General features: G+C 35.3%; 1 protein-coding gene across 5 annotated transcripts in view; it reads right to left on the bottom strand.

The window, feature by feature from the left end:
• Positions 1-14,971, bottom strand: part of Rgl (Ral guanine nucleotide dissociation stimulator-like) — a 43,665-nt gene that overhangs the window by 11,523 nt on the left and 17,171 nt on the right. For 2 of the 5 annotated variants that reach the window (XM_069109168.1, XM_069109170.1), the window contains exon 2: positions 4,246-4,458. The exons of 1 other annotated variant lie outside the window; for it this stretch is intronic. In XM_069109168.1, the coding sequence (XP_068965269.1) occupies positions 4,246-4,458 (213 nt within the window). Of the gene's footprint in view, positions 1-4,245; positions 4,463-14,971 lie in introns of all 5 variants that reach the window. 2 more of the 5 variants (XM_069109169.1, XM_069109167.1) reach the window with 1 other exon arrangement.

The following is a 14,971-nucleotide window of genomic DNA, read 5'->3' as shown; positions in this document are numbered from 1 at the left end:
CTATTCTTTCTTCATTAAATTCGAAGGACACATACACAGACATGTTAACTGTTGATAACTCGCTGGATTTCTTTGATCGAGTGTTAGGAGAGTTAGCTACTCGATGGTAAGGAATTATGATTGTATCTATATGAATTGTAATTTGTTAAGATTAAATGAGAGAATTGACTAGTCAAATCGACTACTTTTAAAGCCGATCGTATGCTCCCTTTTGTATTGGAAGTACTAGAACACTTACGACAAATTATACGAAGTTCGTATTATGTAAAACTTTACTATAAAAAAATAAAAATGTTCTTTGTACAAAGTGCAATAACAGCGTCGATCGCAGAATTTTGTTATAGTTTCACGTGGATCACGATCAGAGAATTTGCCAAAGACAGTTTAGATTCTTCGAGACGACAGACACAAAAATAGATAAACATTGCGAAATTGCAGATTATGGTTATTTCATTATAAAAGATAGTTTTACAATAAGTTCTTGTGTCGGACACGACAAAGATCATGAATAAGCTACATAATGAGCCACAACTGCGAACAGATCGAAAGTGTAACGCGTGTCTGGCGAACACGTTGCTCAGAAGGTTTCATAAACAAAGAAAATTTTTTGCTTCTCAAGGGAATTCGATTAAGTACAAACTGCTGCCGGTTTCCGGTCAGGCAACGCATAATTACACGGCTCCGTAGGTCGGTACGTAAGGTACGATCCCAGATAAGCAATTAAACGAACTGCTGGCAGCAGCGAGGATGACTCATGTACCGGTAAATAAGGTGTCAAAGTACCTTTAATCACTTCGCGTTCCCGTTCTCTTTGTACATACATATACTTACTTACGTAACCCAATTTCTACGACAGACGAAGATCACTACGTTTAAAGAAAACAGACAACAAAACTACAGTTAAAGTAGTACAACGAATGACCTTTACGTTACCATTTCTCACTAAAGTTCCCTATTTAAATCTAGTGACTATGCAATAATTCCGATTATTCCTAAATATTCGATATGTGTACATTATGTATTTGCTGTAACATTAGTTTACTCTAGCATATATATATATATATATATATATATATATATATATATATATATACACATGCACACACACGTTGATATTAAAGTCTCGTATCGTCTGTTTGATCGTGACATAATTCTATCGTCGACTACTCAAATCGTCGACTCTATCTATGAGTCAACCGCAGATAAAAAAAATGTCAACCCAACGTATCGACATTTTCCATATACGTATTCCATAACCGTAAAAGCATACAGAAAACTAATCGAAGCTTATCCAGTGTAAGACGAAATGAAAACTCTTAAATCATGCAAACGAAACATTTGTTGTTCCTCGTATACATAATTCAACGCACGGCGAACTAAAAAATAACAAAGAATTGACGTAAAATAGGAAACTACTGTTCATTAAACCGGTTAAAAGTCGATCGACTGACGTAAAAAAAACTAGGTGATATTAGGAAGGGAAAAATTTACCATATCTACGAAACGTGCCGCATCACGTACCAAATGAAATGGCCATTTTAATAATTTCTACAACTGGTTGCACGAACGAAAGCCAATTTCCCTGATGGACAACTCATTATTTGCTTTTAATTATCGTCCAATTATCCTCCCCGGAATGATATGTACGTGGATGAAAAGAGATCCTCGTCGATTTATTCATCGTTGATTAGGTCAATGTAACCATACGTTATCGTCTTTATTTGCATGCCGTACATCCTGGTCATTAACGACAATGATACAGTTCCGATGACACTCTGACCCTGATTATCCGATTTAACCACTTCCACGTGCGCACATTTATCAACAAGCATGCGAGTATTTAAATAAAACTCCCGCGAATAGAGAAACTAAATCATTAATACATGGGAAAACACCGCGTACTACAAAAAAAATTTTCCTCTGTATATATCTCAGGAAAAAAATTATGATTAATTACGACATTTTTCTGGTGTTAGTTGTACTTGTACGACCTCGTTTGTTTCTTCGACTCCCATACAGGGAAAATATTTTACTTGGAATCGTTTCAGTCTACAATATATACAGTGCGTGGTAAATGTACTGAACGACGTAAAAACAATATTCGATTGATATGTGAGAGAAAAAAGTTTGATAACAAGAGCGTTATAAAGTAATGGAAAAGTTATTGTCATTGGATAAAGGCAAACAATGGAAAAATTATTCTTTTCCTTGAAGAATTTACAGCGAATGTAAACGAAGTAATTTAGTGTTTCATATGCCTGGCTGAATACGCAGCACAATGGTTCTCGTCTTCAGGTTAATTCTAACATTGTAAGTTTGCCTTTTGTGAACCACACTTTCTCCGTCTTGCCCTTTTTTCTTGAATAACCTTTTTCTTTACAATACAATAGCTGTAACTGTGTAAATTTCTCGCTTTGAAAAGTGAATTCTTGCGATGTTAGCTGTTCCTTTCAAATATTTCCAAATAAAGAATTGATCGAACCGTAACATTTTTGTGAGTTTCAAAGCCTCACTAGGCTTTGTCATCATCATTTGTATTGTATATTAATGATATATTAGTACAAATAAATGAAGTATTCTCATTGGGGCGATCCCATGATTAAATCACATTAAAATATATCGATAAACTTATCCGAGGAAAATCGATATAAAAAGATGGGAATTTCCTTGTGTCGTATACCAATCTAATTGAAACATTTATGATGCAACATCTGATTCATTAAATTCATTTAACGAATTCATTTGACAATTCATTATGGTGAAACAGCAACGATACACGATGCTTTTTTCTCGTTCTCATGCACGAGGAGGTCAGTACTATATATACAACAAACGTTTAGGCATGCACAATAAACGTAGGTGACACACTTACGAATCACAGAAATACCAAACAAATTCTACGTGCGAAAGCAATTTCTTCCGATAGCTTATCATTATATCGTAATCGTGTTGCAATGACATTTCAGATTATGCGGTATTTATACAAGACTGCTAAAAGCATCAAATATACTTCCAAAAATAGAAATCCTTATCGTGAATGGTATTCTTTTTTTAAATTTACTATACTCGCGAATATTCTATATTACATATTATATTCTATATTATATTATATATTAAACACACGTATAATGCAATACATTCTGGCTTAATAGCCATAACTGCGATAACACGAATAACTGAAATCGAATGATTAATCGGAATACTAAAATTTCCCGAATTTATGGAAGAAACGATTTGTAATCGAAACTCGAGGAATCTGTTCGAGCAAACTTTCGCATGATTTATCGGACACGAACGAGAATTATCTAAGTCATTTAACAACGGAACAACGGAATCGCATTATTAAGGTAAACGAACAGGCTGTGAAATTTCGACATTTTCTAACAAAATAGAATCAGATTTCCAGCCGTAAGTTCGACACGTAAACATTCGATATTTCTAGTGATTGAACGACGCGGAGTTTCATCGAATCATTCGAAGCGCATCAAACTTATAGCTTTGCCTAGAGACGATTTTAACGCTACTAAAATACGTCAGAACGACAGATTTCAGAATTTGTTGCTTTTGCAATTAATAATAAATGCACGTAAGTAATTTTAATAAAATCAACATCGATCTTCACCGAAATGGAAGCACGAATATAAATAATTAATTTTATCAATCTCTTGTCTATTATTTTAACTTGTCACAACGACAAGCACCATTTTTTTTTTTGTTATTTCTAAAAGTAAAAACGTGCAAATGCTTTCGAAAAAATTAATCTTGATTTCTATTCCAAAACTCATAATCTTAACATTCGCTCTCTAACTTCTTGCAAGCAACTCTTCTACAATAATCAAGCGCGAGCTGAAAACACGTTCGAGCACACCACGCGAAATTCCTCGCTGAAACTAGATCTCTACAATGCTCGTATAACACTTATAACCAAAGGATTTTCTTGTGTATACGCGGGAAGTCACGTAGCATGGTCGAACTACGGTTGAAAATTAACGCTACTCGATTACCTTTAAACATCTGAAATGTTTACACGTGAAATAGAATGAAACAAGAGAATCATCATAACCAGACAGCAACGCAAAGAAACATAACGAACAACAACGAACAACGAACAACTAAAGAGAAGAAAAACAAAACAAAAATACTACTATAGAAGGGAAAAATGATATAAAAGAGAATATGAAGAAAGAAAAGAAGCTTGAACGAGGAAACAAACGAATGATGAATTTGTTGCCAGTCTGTGTTTACCTGCTGCACGTACCACTGCGTGGAATTCTGGTTCTTCCTGTGGCTGCTGGGCTTGCAGGGCGCGCAGAGCAGCAAGGGCGCCAGTTTGTTCACCCCCTTGACGCTGGCCGTCGCCGGGGGCGACGTTGGGCTTAGCCCGTCATCCCCCAACACGGGCCACAGCATCCACGTGTGAATGTCCGCGGAACTTCCCCTTCTTCCGTCACTTCGATTCTGCCTGTGCAATTCGTCTCGTGATTCATCTGACTACTCTAACGTCCACCGAGCTTCTCTCGATTCTTCGGATCGAATTACACGAGAACCTCGAAGATTTGTCTTTTTTCTTATCTGTCTCGCTCTCACGATTTGCGTTTTTAAAAAAATTGCCACGGATGAGACGCAAGTAGCACTTTTCTTTGTTGTTTCAAGCGTTTTTCGAATTCTGAATGTTCAAAAAATATTATACATTTTACGTATTCCATATATTATACGTGACTGGAGCACATTCCTTGATTATTTAAGATCGTGTCATTTATTCCAATTCAACAGCAAATTTTCGAACTTGAAGAAATCGATCTTTAAAGTACAGCTTGTCTCGAATTTGCTCGCTTTTGTTTCTTCTGTTGTTTCTCTACTGAATCTTCTTTGAAATGACAAAATTTCATTCGAAGAACCATAAATTGAAGAAACAAGCACAAGGAGATATATATACCGTGTATCCTGAGAATTCGCGTTCGAACACAATTCACAACAAGTCTTCCCTGGTTTGTTGTCGCTTGAAAACTGATCGATAGTCAATCGCGATACGAGCTCGAACTACGGTCGCGAGTCACGACGCAACAACTGCCGATGAGCAACTGCTTCGATTCCCACCAACGACGTGAATGACGCCACAACAAGAACGTGCGTCGCTTGACGCTCTATTATCGAAATCGAATTGAAATGTTAAAAGTGCAACTTGCGATCATCGATAGAAGAATAAAGAAGGCCTCTTTTATCTACTTCCACAGTTCGTGAATTTTCCATGTGAAATTGCGTCTAGTTCGATCGAGCTGCTCCGTTCTCGAGATTCTCGTTATCGAGCAATAAAGCAATGTATCAGAAGTAATACAAGAAAATAGTTCTTTGATTCTTAGTCGACGATGCAAAGGATGATTGGCTATTGTATAATGGGAATACATAAGATAATGAACAAAAATATTGACACAGACAAGATTTTTTCCTAAAATCCTGTGTAACTCTATAAACATGTCCTTGTTCGATATTCTTGCGGAATAACTTTCGAGGCCAAAGTTTAAATATATCGTAATTCATTATCATTAAACAATTGTAAAGTTTCAACTGGGTATTGTATTATGCACGTAATGATAGACGCTAGAACGTTTTGTAAATAATTTTTTTGAAAATAAATAATTTAGAAACGGTTTGAGAATCGCTATAGAAATATTTACTGCAACAGAAGACTTTGATTCCTTACAAAGATATTTATTTAAGATATTTTTGAAAATATAATGTTTTGAGAAGCCAAATCGATGTCATAATATTTCTCGACTCTACTTCATATGTATCTTACCAACAAATTTGATGGGCAATCGTATTACCGAAACGCTAATCGAAATATAAAATAATCTAACACAAAACTATAACCCAGACTCAAACCTCAAAATTACAAACTCGACGTTTCCACCTATTATTTACGAATACACTTCAACGATGAATCCAATGAGCTTCAATTTACAAATTTTCTAATCTTAAAACTTATATTTTAAACTTCTATTATTTTTTTATCTCCTCGAGAAACTATTACTATTAGAAAATACAGAGAGAACTATCGAAAATTGTTGAAACATCAGAATGAAATTTAGGTAAAAAAGTTATTAACACTGCCCCTTACCCTTACGGGACCTTACCCTTACGGGACCTTACCAGTCCCGTTCAAATGACCGCTTTCATTTAATTTAATTTAGAATTCTACATTCATTGTTATTTCTTTCGTTCATTTAACATTATGTAAATTCTTATATTAATAAAAATTGAAAAACTAATTAATCAGAGAATATAAAAATGATATAAAATAAAGTTAGATGAACAAAAGAAATAACGAGGAATGTACAATCTTAAATTAAATTTTGAAACCGATCATTTGGCCGGGCCTGGTAACATTAATGTTAATACAAATATTACGTATGTTTTGAAGAATTTGTTCGAAATGTAGTCTATTTTAAAACAGAAATTCCATTTTCGCTTATTTTAATCAGCGAAACGTATCCAGCACGCGGATCGTGTTTATTAAAAATCTTTCTTGAACTACGTCAACAATCATTTTGCCTACGCACATCGATTGGCTTTCGAAGGAAATGATCAAACAGAAGCTTTCATGAACATGATCGATCCTATGATAGCTGGTTACTGAATGTTTAAAGGTCGAAGGAGTAAACGATGGAAAACATTTTCGCTAAAGAGGATGTTGCTGCCGCGTGGGCGAAATTACGCTTCCTGTTGCTGAAAATCGCACGTATTTTCTAAACACTCGCCAACTTCGTGACTTTTTACATTTTAAATACCGTATTAACCAACGAACGAGGAAAAAACAAAAAATTCGTTGCACATCCTCTGATTGTTTACACAACTGTTTTTATGCCGTTGCATTAATACGAATTGCTATTTGCAGCGTTATTATTATTCAACCTTCTATAGTATCTTGCAAAATTTTATTTTATCCACTTAACATTATATCTTATTAGTATTATGTCCTTCTGATATCATCCAATCTATTTATAATGATTATTTGCTCCCTTGGATTTGAATTAGTATTGATATTGGGGATGAAAAAGTTGCAATCAATATATTGTAATCGATTTTGTCAGAATTAGAAAGCATTTTGTTTACAGAAGATTAATGTAACATAAAAGTGAATATATGTAACACAGGAATAAATCAGGTATTGGAACAGAGAGGAGATTTTAAAATATCTCGATAAAGTTGGTGTTCAGGGCCGACAGAAAACGTATTTTTCTCGTGCGTAAAAACAGCCTGAGAACGATATTTTTTCCCATTTTATCAAACTAATCTACGATGTATGACCGCCAAAGTCCATTCTATGTGTCTAGAACTTCCCACGTGCCGATTCGTTACGCAGCAGTAACACAATATCGTAACGCGAACGATAAAACAATACATACAGGCACAATAAAAATTGCGAACATTAACAAAGGAAAAGAAGTTTCCTAGAAATCATGCAAAAGACACGAGGGATTTTCTTTTTATGACTTACAGAAAGAAGGATGATTTCTAGCAAAGAAAGAAAAAGCAGGGTCGGTAATAAAGAACGAAAAGATTCACTTGGAAAAAAGAATCAAAAGAAAAACGAGGACATCGTCGTTATCTACAATTGTCGAACATGATTGTCGAACAATAAAAAGAATAGAACCTAGAAAGGTGATTCAATAGGACGTTCCTAAAACGTGGAAACGATTGAGCGAAATCCTCGTGGCTCGATAAAAGTGTCGATGCCCGTCAACCGTCGCGGCGACGCCTCGTTTCGATAAAACAAACGCCCCGTCGCCGCTTGCCACGAAAAACGTATGGTTGTCTGTCACAATCTTAAACCCCCTTGCTCCTCGTTATTTTTCGCGCACCGTGCTTGCACATTGAATTAACCACTTGTCCACGACCAGCCGCGATTCGAAAAAAAAGTACTCTGTGCGGATGGAAAAAGCTTCGTGTCGGTCCGAACTTTGAACCAGGCTTCGAATCGAAACGTGACTAAAGAAACTTGTATAATGATATCTGTGTGATTCATAAGTTGAAAAACATGGACTCCGCGGAAACAGCAGTTTTACGAGCATTCTGCACTCAATTGAGAGGAATTAACAAAGAGCTACGAGGATTCTGCTTGATGAATGTCGCGTGTCTGTTACATTAACTTGTCTTTTTTGTAAGTCGACGTGACTATGGAATTTTTTTTGTATATCGCAATCTTTTTTATTATAATTCAATAATTTAATATGTATCTATTTTGTCATAGGAAGAATATAATATTTTATATATGGTACTTATAAATGTTTCTAACATTTTCCTACTGTAATTCAATAATTTCATTAAATATGTGCTCCTTAACTTTCACGTAAATAATATTTTTGTTTCTATGATAAAATACATATCCCTAGATCCGTAAGCTACAATTCTATTTCTGAAGGGGGGAGGGAATATGAGAACACATCGTTATGTTTGGCTTTGCGATTATCGATTCTATATTAAGGCGAAACTGAAGCTTTGTTCTACGCAAATTCTTAATTAACTTCCATTGTTATAAGTACAGTACATGTTGACATTAATATTTACGATTTATACATACACATTCGAACTTTTATACTTAGAAAAACATTTCAGATACCTAAAAAATATATACTTCGGATTATTTGTAATGTCAACGTGATCAATTGATCGCCTATCTTCAAGATATAAAGAAACTGATCGGAAAGATTTATCGATTCTTGACAGATTTATGGAAATTGAAAATTTGATATAAATTATTATCGCAGATCGTTCTGTCGATTAGAAATTGTACATATACGCCTGTACGCGTTATATGTATTTTATCTGGAATATCGAGCAATGGCTGCTCAAAGATCAAGCACTCAGATTGCATTATGCAATGTGGCTATAGTCCATAAAGGGAGCTGGTGGACCGCTCCGTAGCAGGAAGTGTGTTTTAAGTTGCAGTGCGTTTCGTGCGAGCATGAATCATTTGGCGGCTCAAATGACTCGGCTGTTACGTTATTTTCTTATTTAACGCGTAGGACAATGAATGCCTTACGAATCATTCGAAAATTTTGAACCCAATACTGCGTTCTTAAACGTACATACCAATTCATTGAAATAATTTATAAAATAACTTTATTCTGCTCTGATAATAAAAATATATTTGCAATAGTTATTTTTAACTTCCTAAAAAATTATCAGATACTTTACATGTCACAATTTATTATTACGAATTATAAATAAACAACGAAAACGTAAATCCGTCTGTGTGTCAGAATATTCTAACTTTTAAAGCAAGTTCTTTTGTGATATTTCTTTTTACGTAACACGATTTACGAAAAAGATTCGCCTAACGAAACGATTCCTTTGATAGATAACTACGAAGAATCGATTGCGCGTCTAGAATCAGCAAATTAAATCCGCAGATTGCATTGGTTCTAATGGAGACTCCCTACGAAGACTCGTAGCCAATCTCGCTCGATAAATACGTAATATAAGGTCATGGATGTTAATACGTCATGTTACTCACCGCAAGATGTAAGCATTAACAGAACTGTTTGTACACAAGTTCGTCAGTCAGGCGTTTAACGAAGGTAGAAGGTTAGAAAGAGTTCTCTATGCTCGTAAATAAAATAGAATTATTCCGGAAAATAATTTATTCCGCAATTAAGAATTTTGGAAGAAGGTTTATTGTTACAAATAACAAACCACTTGAGAGAATTGTTATTCTTGAACATTAAAACACATTATTATAGATTACTACACTATTATATCACAAGAACTTGGAAATAAAAAAAAATCTTCTAGATAAATACGAATTTTATATATTGTTTCATCTACTTGGTTCATTATTAAGAAAAATACGCTTGTAACATTTTTTATTGAAAATTAAACAACTGTAAATCATTATTTTTTGACACCATACAAATATCCTGAGTTGTTTAACATTTTCTCATCCGCATAAATTTACTAGCAGCTCTAACCAGTAACCGACGTTTTTTTGGTAAAATATTTCAAGTTCGTAAGCTTCACGTAAAGGATCACACCAACACTAACACCAACGTCGTGTCACCGGACACTAAACACTTGGCCTGCAGCTAACAACACGTCGATGTTACTGGACGTGAAACTGTTAAAAAAAGACAGGATTTCCTAATTCCTCCGAATAATAACGATATATGTAAATATATTTGACATACTATTTTTAACTAATAATACCAACTTCCTAATATATTCGCTACAAATACGGAATAAATTCGTTAGGAGTATTTCATCTAAAATATGTTCTACCATAGATACTCTTTCAACCACAGTGCACTTTAGCTATAATCACATTCTGAATTTGGCCATGTAGCATGAGAGCAATTCCATCGGCTAATTTCGAACGACCACAACCCCCTACGAAACTTCCAGGTAAAATCGTGTTACGTCGCGTTATCTGGTAGGAGCTGAATTCCATCCCTCGGCCGGGACAGCCACTAGCGGTGCAAACATCATAGATCGGACAACAATAACCCTAAGGAATTTCTCGATTTGACTTCTATGTTGCAGCAATTGAGGGCCCTGAAGTTAAAGTAAAAAACGATATTTAGTTTATGACTGTGTGAATTAGGATTATTGCGGCCCGACTCATGATGTTTGCATCGCTAGTGGCTGTCCCGACCGAGAGATGGAATTCAGCTCTTACCAGATAACGGGACGTAACATCCTCCCCCCGTTGAGAGGGTACGGATCAAGATATTGTGAATATAGAGTCAATTAGATCTTCCATTAAACTCCCTCTCGATTGATTCTACTGGAACGGGTTGGTTTGGGAACGAGATGTTTGACACCTCGATCCAAGATGCTGGTTGCCGTCTGGATGATGTCGTCGACGCTTAGATAAACCTTGATGACTCGGCCTAAAAGCCACTGCATTGAGGGCACGTTATCCTCCCTGACGATGATAACTGTGCCTTAGGATTACTGCAGTCCGACCTATGATGTTTGCAAACCTAGTGGCCGTCCCGACCGAGGGACGGAATCCAGCCCGTATCAGATAACGGGACGTAAGAAATCGTTTTCAGGGAACTCAAGAAACTCGAGCACCCGAGAACAATTTTCTAGCGTTCGTAATCTCGAGCAAGAGGGAAATTGAGCTTGCTCGAGCCACGAGTAGGAAACTATCAATTATCATTCTGCGAATCATGTCGAATATCGTACAGTCAGGCGTCTTTTCGACGAATGCCGCCGACAAAGAAGCGAACGTGTATGGCAATGATATATAACCGCGAATTATTCTTATGGCCGATTGAGAGGAGGCCCTGAGTCATTTCAAGAATAAAGGCCATGGAAGTATACGAAAATAAATATTTACAGATTTTATATAGACAATTTAAAAATCCGACGAATGCCGGCAAATGATCCTATACTATACAAAGACCGCGTTTTTATTCAGTTTTAGAATTAAATATGTATTTTTGTTATCCTCTTGAATATTCTGGAAATGCAGATTGTCATAATTAGCATTAATGGTCGTCATTGAACTTTTCGAAACTTTATATATTTAATACCTATTTTTTAATCCTTAAAATACCTAGTATTTGAATATCAAGTGAAATAATAATCAGAAAACCGAGAAAAATTAAATCTTATAAGGAGGACAATTTCTTTTAGTATTTTACTCACTGTCTTAAGGAGCATCATTAAGATATAAAGGACCGCTGTTACTTCAACCATAAACGCGCTTTACGTAAGAGAAGAATTTTATCTTCAAAAAATTCGAAAGTTTCCCAATCCATTATCCTCGAGACAGAAATAAATTAAAGACATCTGCCCGTCCATTGACTGTAGCACTCATAAATGAAATAAACTTTGCTATAATTAAATATGACCGCGACGAGAGATAAGACTCGCCAGTGATAAAAAGGAAAGGAAGGGAAGAGGTCGAATCTGACGCGGATGTCACTGTTACATTAGCATACTCGATCCGGTTTCGAAAACGCGAGTCAACCTTGACTCTTCGCTGTTCCCTTCTCGCCGATCAAACAGATAAAAAAGAAAGCAAAATGAAGAGGATAAGAAAAAAAAGAGAGAGATTCGCTCAAGCAACTGTTCTTTCGCCATTATCCAAGGCGAAATTTCGAACGGAGCCCGTGTGATAATAGCCGTGTTTTTAATGCCGACTCGTAAACGTTCGTTTCGGAATTCGTACCAAACGTTCGACCAAATTACTTCGTTTCTACGTTACTTGACACGCTACAATGATGCACGTGCTATGAACCGCGTGTTCACAACGATACGCGCGATTCATTCAACCGTGTCCTCGAAATCCTAGTTGTTTGCCATCCATTTGCTGTATTCTGGTTGATATCTCGTGTGCACTTTAGAGCAAGCGGCTTCAACGTAGAATTTTTGGCTATTCAATCGGAATAGACTTTGTTAAAATAAACCGGGTGGAATAGGGTGGATTTAACCCAATCTACAAAGCCAATAGAGCGAAGGTATTTTCATCGAGGTATTCTTTTTTCTTTTGTTTCTGGAATGAAGAAATATGGAAAAAACGTGTGTCAAGAGATACGGTAAATATTAATCTTCTGTAACTAAAACTGCCACCTTTTTTCCTTGATCTGAGATTTAGCAAATAGCAATTATAATAATGAAATTAATTTAGCGCGGAGAATAGGGCGTTGGTGTTTCAATGCAGAGTTTAATCACCGCAAGGCATATTTTGTATTCAGTAATGAACACGTTCTTTAATTACTGAATAATTATAAACTGAATTATTATGTACGAATAAAATATAAGAATTCACGATAAAACTAATCAATATTATGATCAATTTTTGGACCTTTAACGTTGAAGAAAATACTGGCGGGAGATTAAAAAAATTTGAAACATTTTAAGAACGTAATCCGAAATCGGAAAACCAGCTGGCAAAAAATTCCAACCGAGTAATCGTCTATTTTTACACGTTGCGATACACTGTTCAATTTTTCACGAGGCGATCACGCCAATAATTACAATTAAGACAACGGAGAATAAGCGGATTATAGGAACGTGGCACATAACAGATAGCTTAGTCATACGCCGTTAATACATAGGTACGCGATCGTTTACGTCCAACACTAGGCGTGTACAACATGTGTAACTTGTGACAAGGCGTTCGATTTTCCAAAGTGTTGCTAGAACCCATAAACCTCCTCGCTATGTTGGTATACTCTTAAGAGGCGAGTCTGCTTACTCTGATAAGATTTGACCAAGTTATGTGCGTAGAAGTGCGTATTTTGACGAAATATCGTAAATACGAGAAATGTGGACTAATTGATAGAAAGAACTAATAGAAAAATACCAATCGCCTGATATACTTTGCAACCCCTTTTGAAGGGGTTCTTTTATAACTTATAACGCCTTCATTGTGTAGCTATCTCTTATATCTTTTGCTCAGAAATATTTTTATATCTTCATATTGTCACATAATAATATTATTACATATTTCATATAACAGTATTCATTTTAACATACTGTTCGTTATCTTGTTTCACTCCTTAAATCTTTTCATCGGAACGGAAAAATTTGAAAATATAATAAAACATTATAAAATATTCGCTCATATAACGATGTTTCTTAATCGTTTATTTCATCGTCCAATTTGAAAGTTCGAACGATCAATTGAGAAAATTATTAAAGTTTTTAAGCTTGACGATTTTATCTGACATGCTTATTGTTGAGTTTGACAACATGACGATAATACCATACGCTCTGATAGGTATCAAATAGAGGCGATAAAGACACAATTACAAGGCGTCGTGTCAATAGGCGTGAGAACAAATTGAATCTTTCAACCGAACGAATTGGCATCGCTCTTTGCATTCGTGACAAACATTTCCATGATGAAGCTTAGACGTACGTTCAATGAAATAATATAGTCGAATGAGTGATTATTCCTTTCGTTGAATCTTTTATTAAAAATATTCAAGTATCACGTAATAAGAAGTTTTCTATCTTGTCATACCTAGCGTGTATGTTTTATTATATGTTGTTCTATAGTTGGTTTGAAATACAGTACACGTACAAATCTATACGTACTGACATTAATGTACTTAGAGTCTAGAAAAATATCGATCAATCAGTGGAAACAATGTCCCGTTAGTACATCGTAGAATTTCTAATGAAACGAAAAACAGAGCGGCTCGATATCTTTACGAGATCTCATGGCCACAAACAGTACTCACGACCGCAACCTTGCAAACCTATTATTCTCATCGTTCGATCGTTGTTTACCCTTAAAAACAGGAATGTACGATAGCTTGTAAACGGAGCAGCTCGATCTCCACGAACGTAGTTTCAAACTTTCGATTTTCAAATATTACTTAATTACATATGCCGTTTTCTTCTCTTTTAATTGTAAATAAAATTCATATAATCTCTATACAATTTATTCCGTACTTTTGTTACAATGAAGATGTAGAATTTAACGAATGTATACAATGTACTCATTTATACGACGTTTTAATAAAAGTATCGATCAGGATGAAAACGTTTATTATTTCTAATAAGTGTATTCATTTACTGGACAATGCTGTACGCTTGTTCTAGTAGACGTCGAATCTTGTTGCAAGCGAATGAATATTTTACGTTTCAACCTTCTTTTTCTTTTAACCGAGGAAACGGCTTTTGATGTTTTAAGAGTGTCATTAGTATACAATTGACATGAGAAATTGCGTATTCTTTCATATTTTTCTCACGCTTAAGAATTTTTCTAACGATAGAGAAGTATGATTTGATCGAATGAAATAATCGAAAGGACGTTGCAGGGTTAAATTGCGTTACTCTTGAATATATTGTCTTATGAAACGCATGTACATTGCCTAGTAAATGACACTACACATTTGCTGAATTAACACACATTTGCGAGACAAAATTTACATCAGATCATAATATTTGACTTTCATTGTATGTATTAATTACACCTCAATATTTAAATTGCAAATTTCATTTTAAA

Source organism: Bombus flavifrons, chromosome 3, assembly GCF_040668555.2.
Source record: "Bombus flavifrons isolate JBK064 chromosome 3, iyBomFlav1_principal, whole genome shotgun sequence".
NCBI lineage: Eukaryota > Metazoa > Arthropoda > Insecta > Hymenoptera > Apidae > Bombus > Bombus flavifrons.
This window is presented reverse-complemented; position numbering and strand designations above follow the sequence as displayed.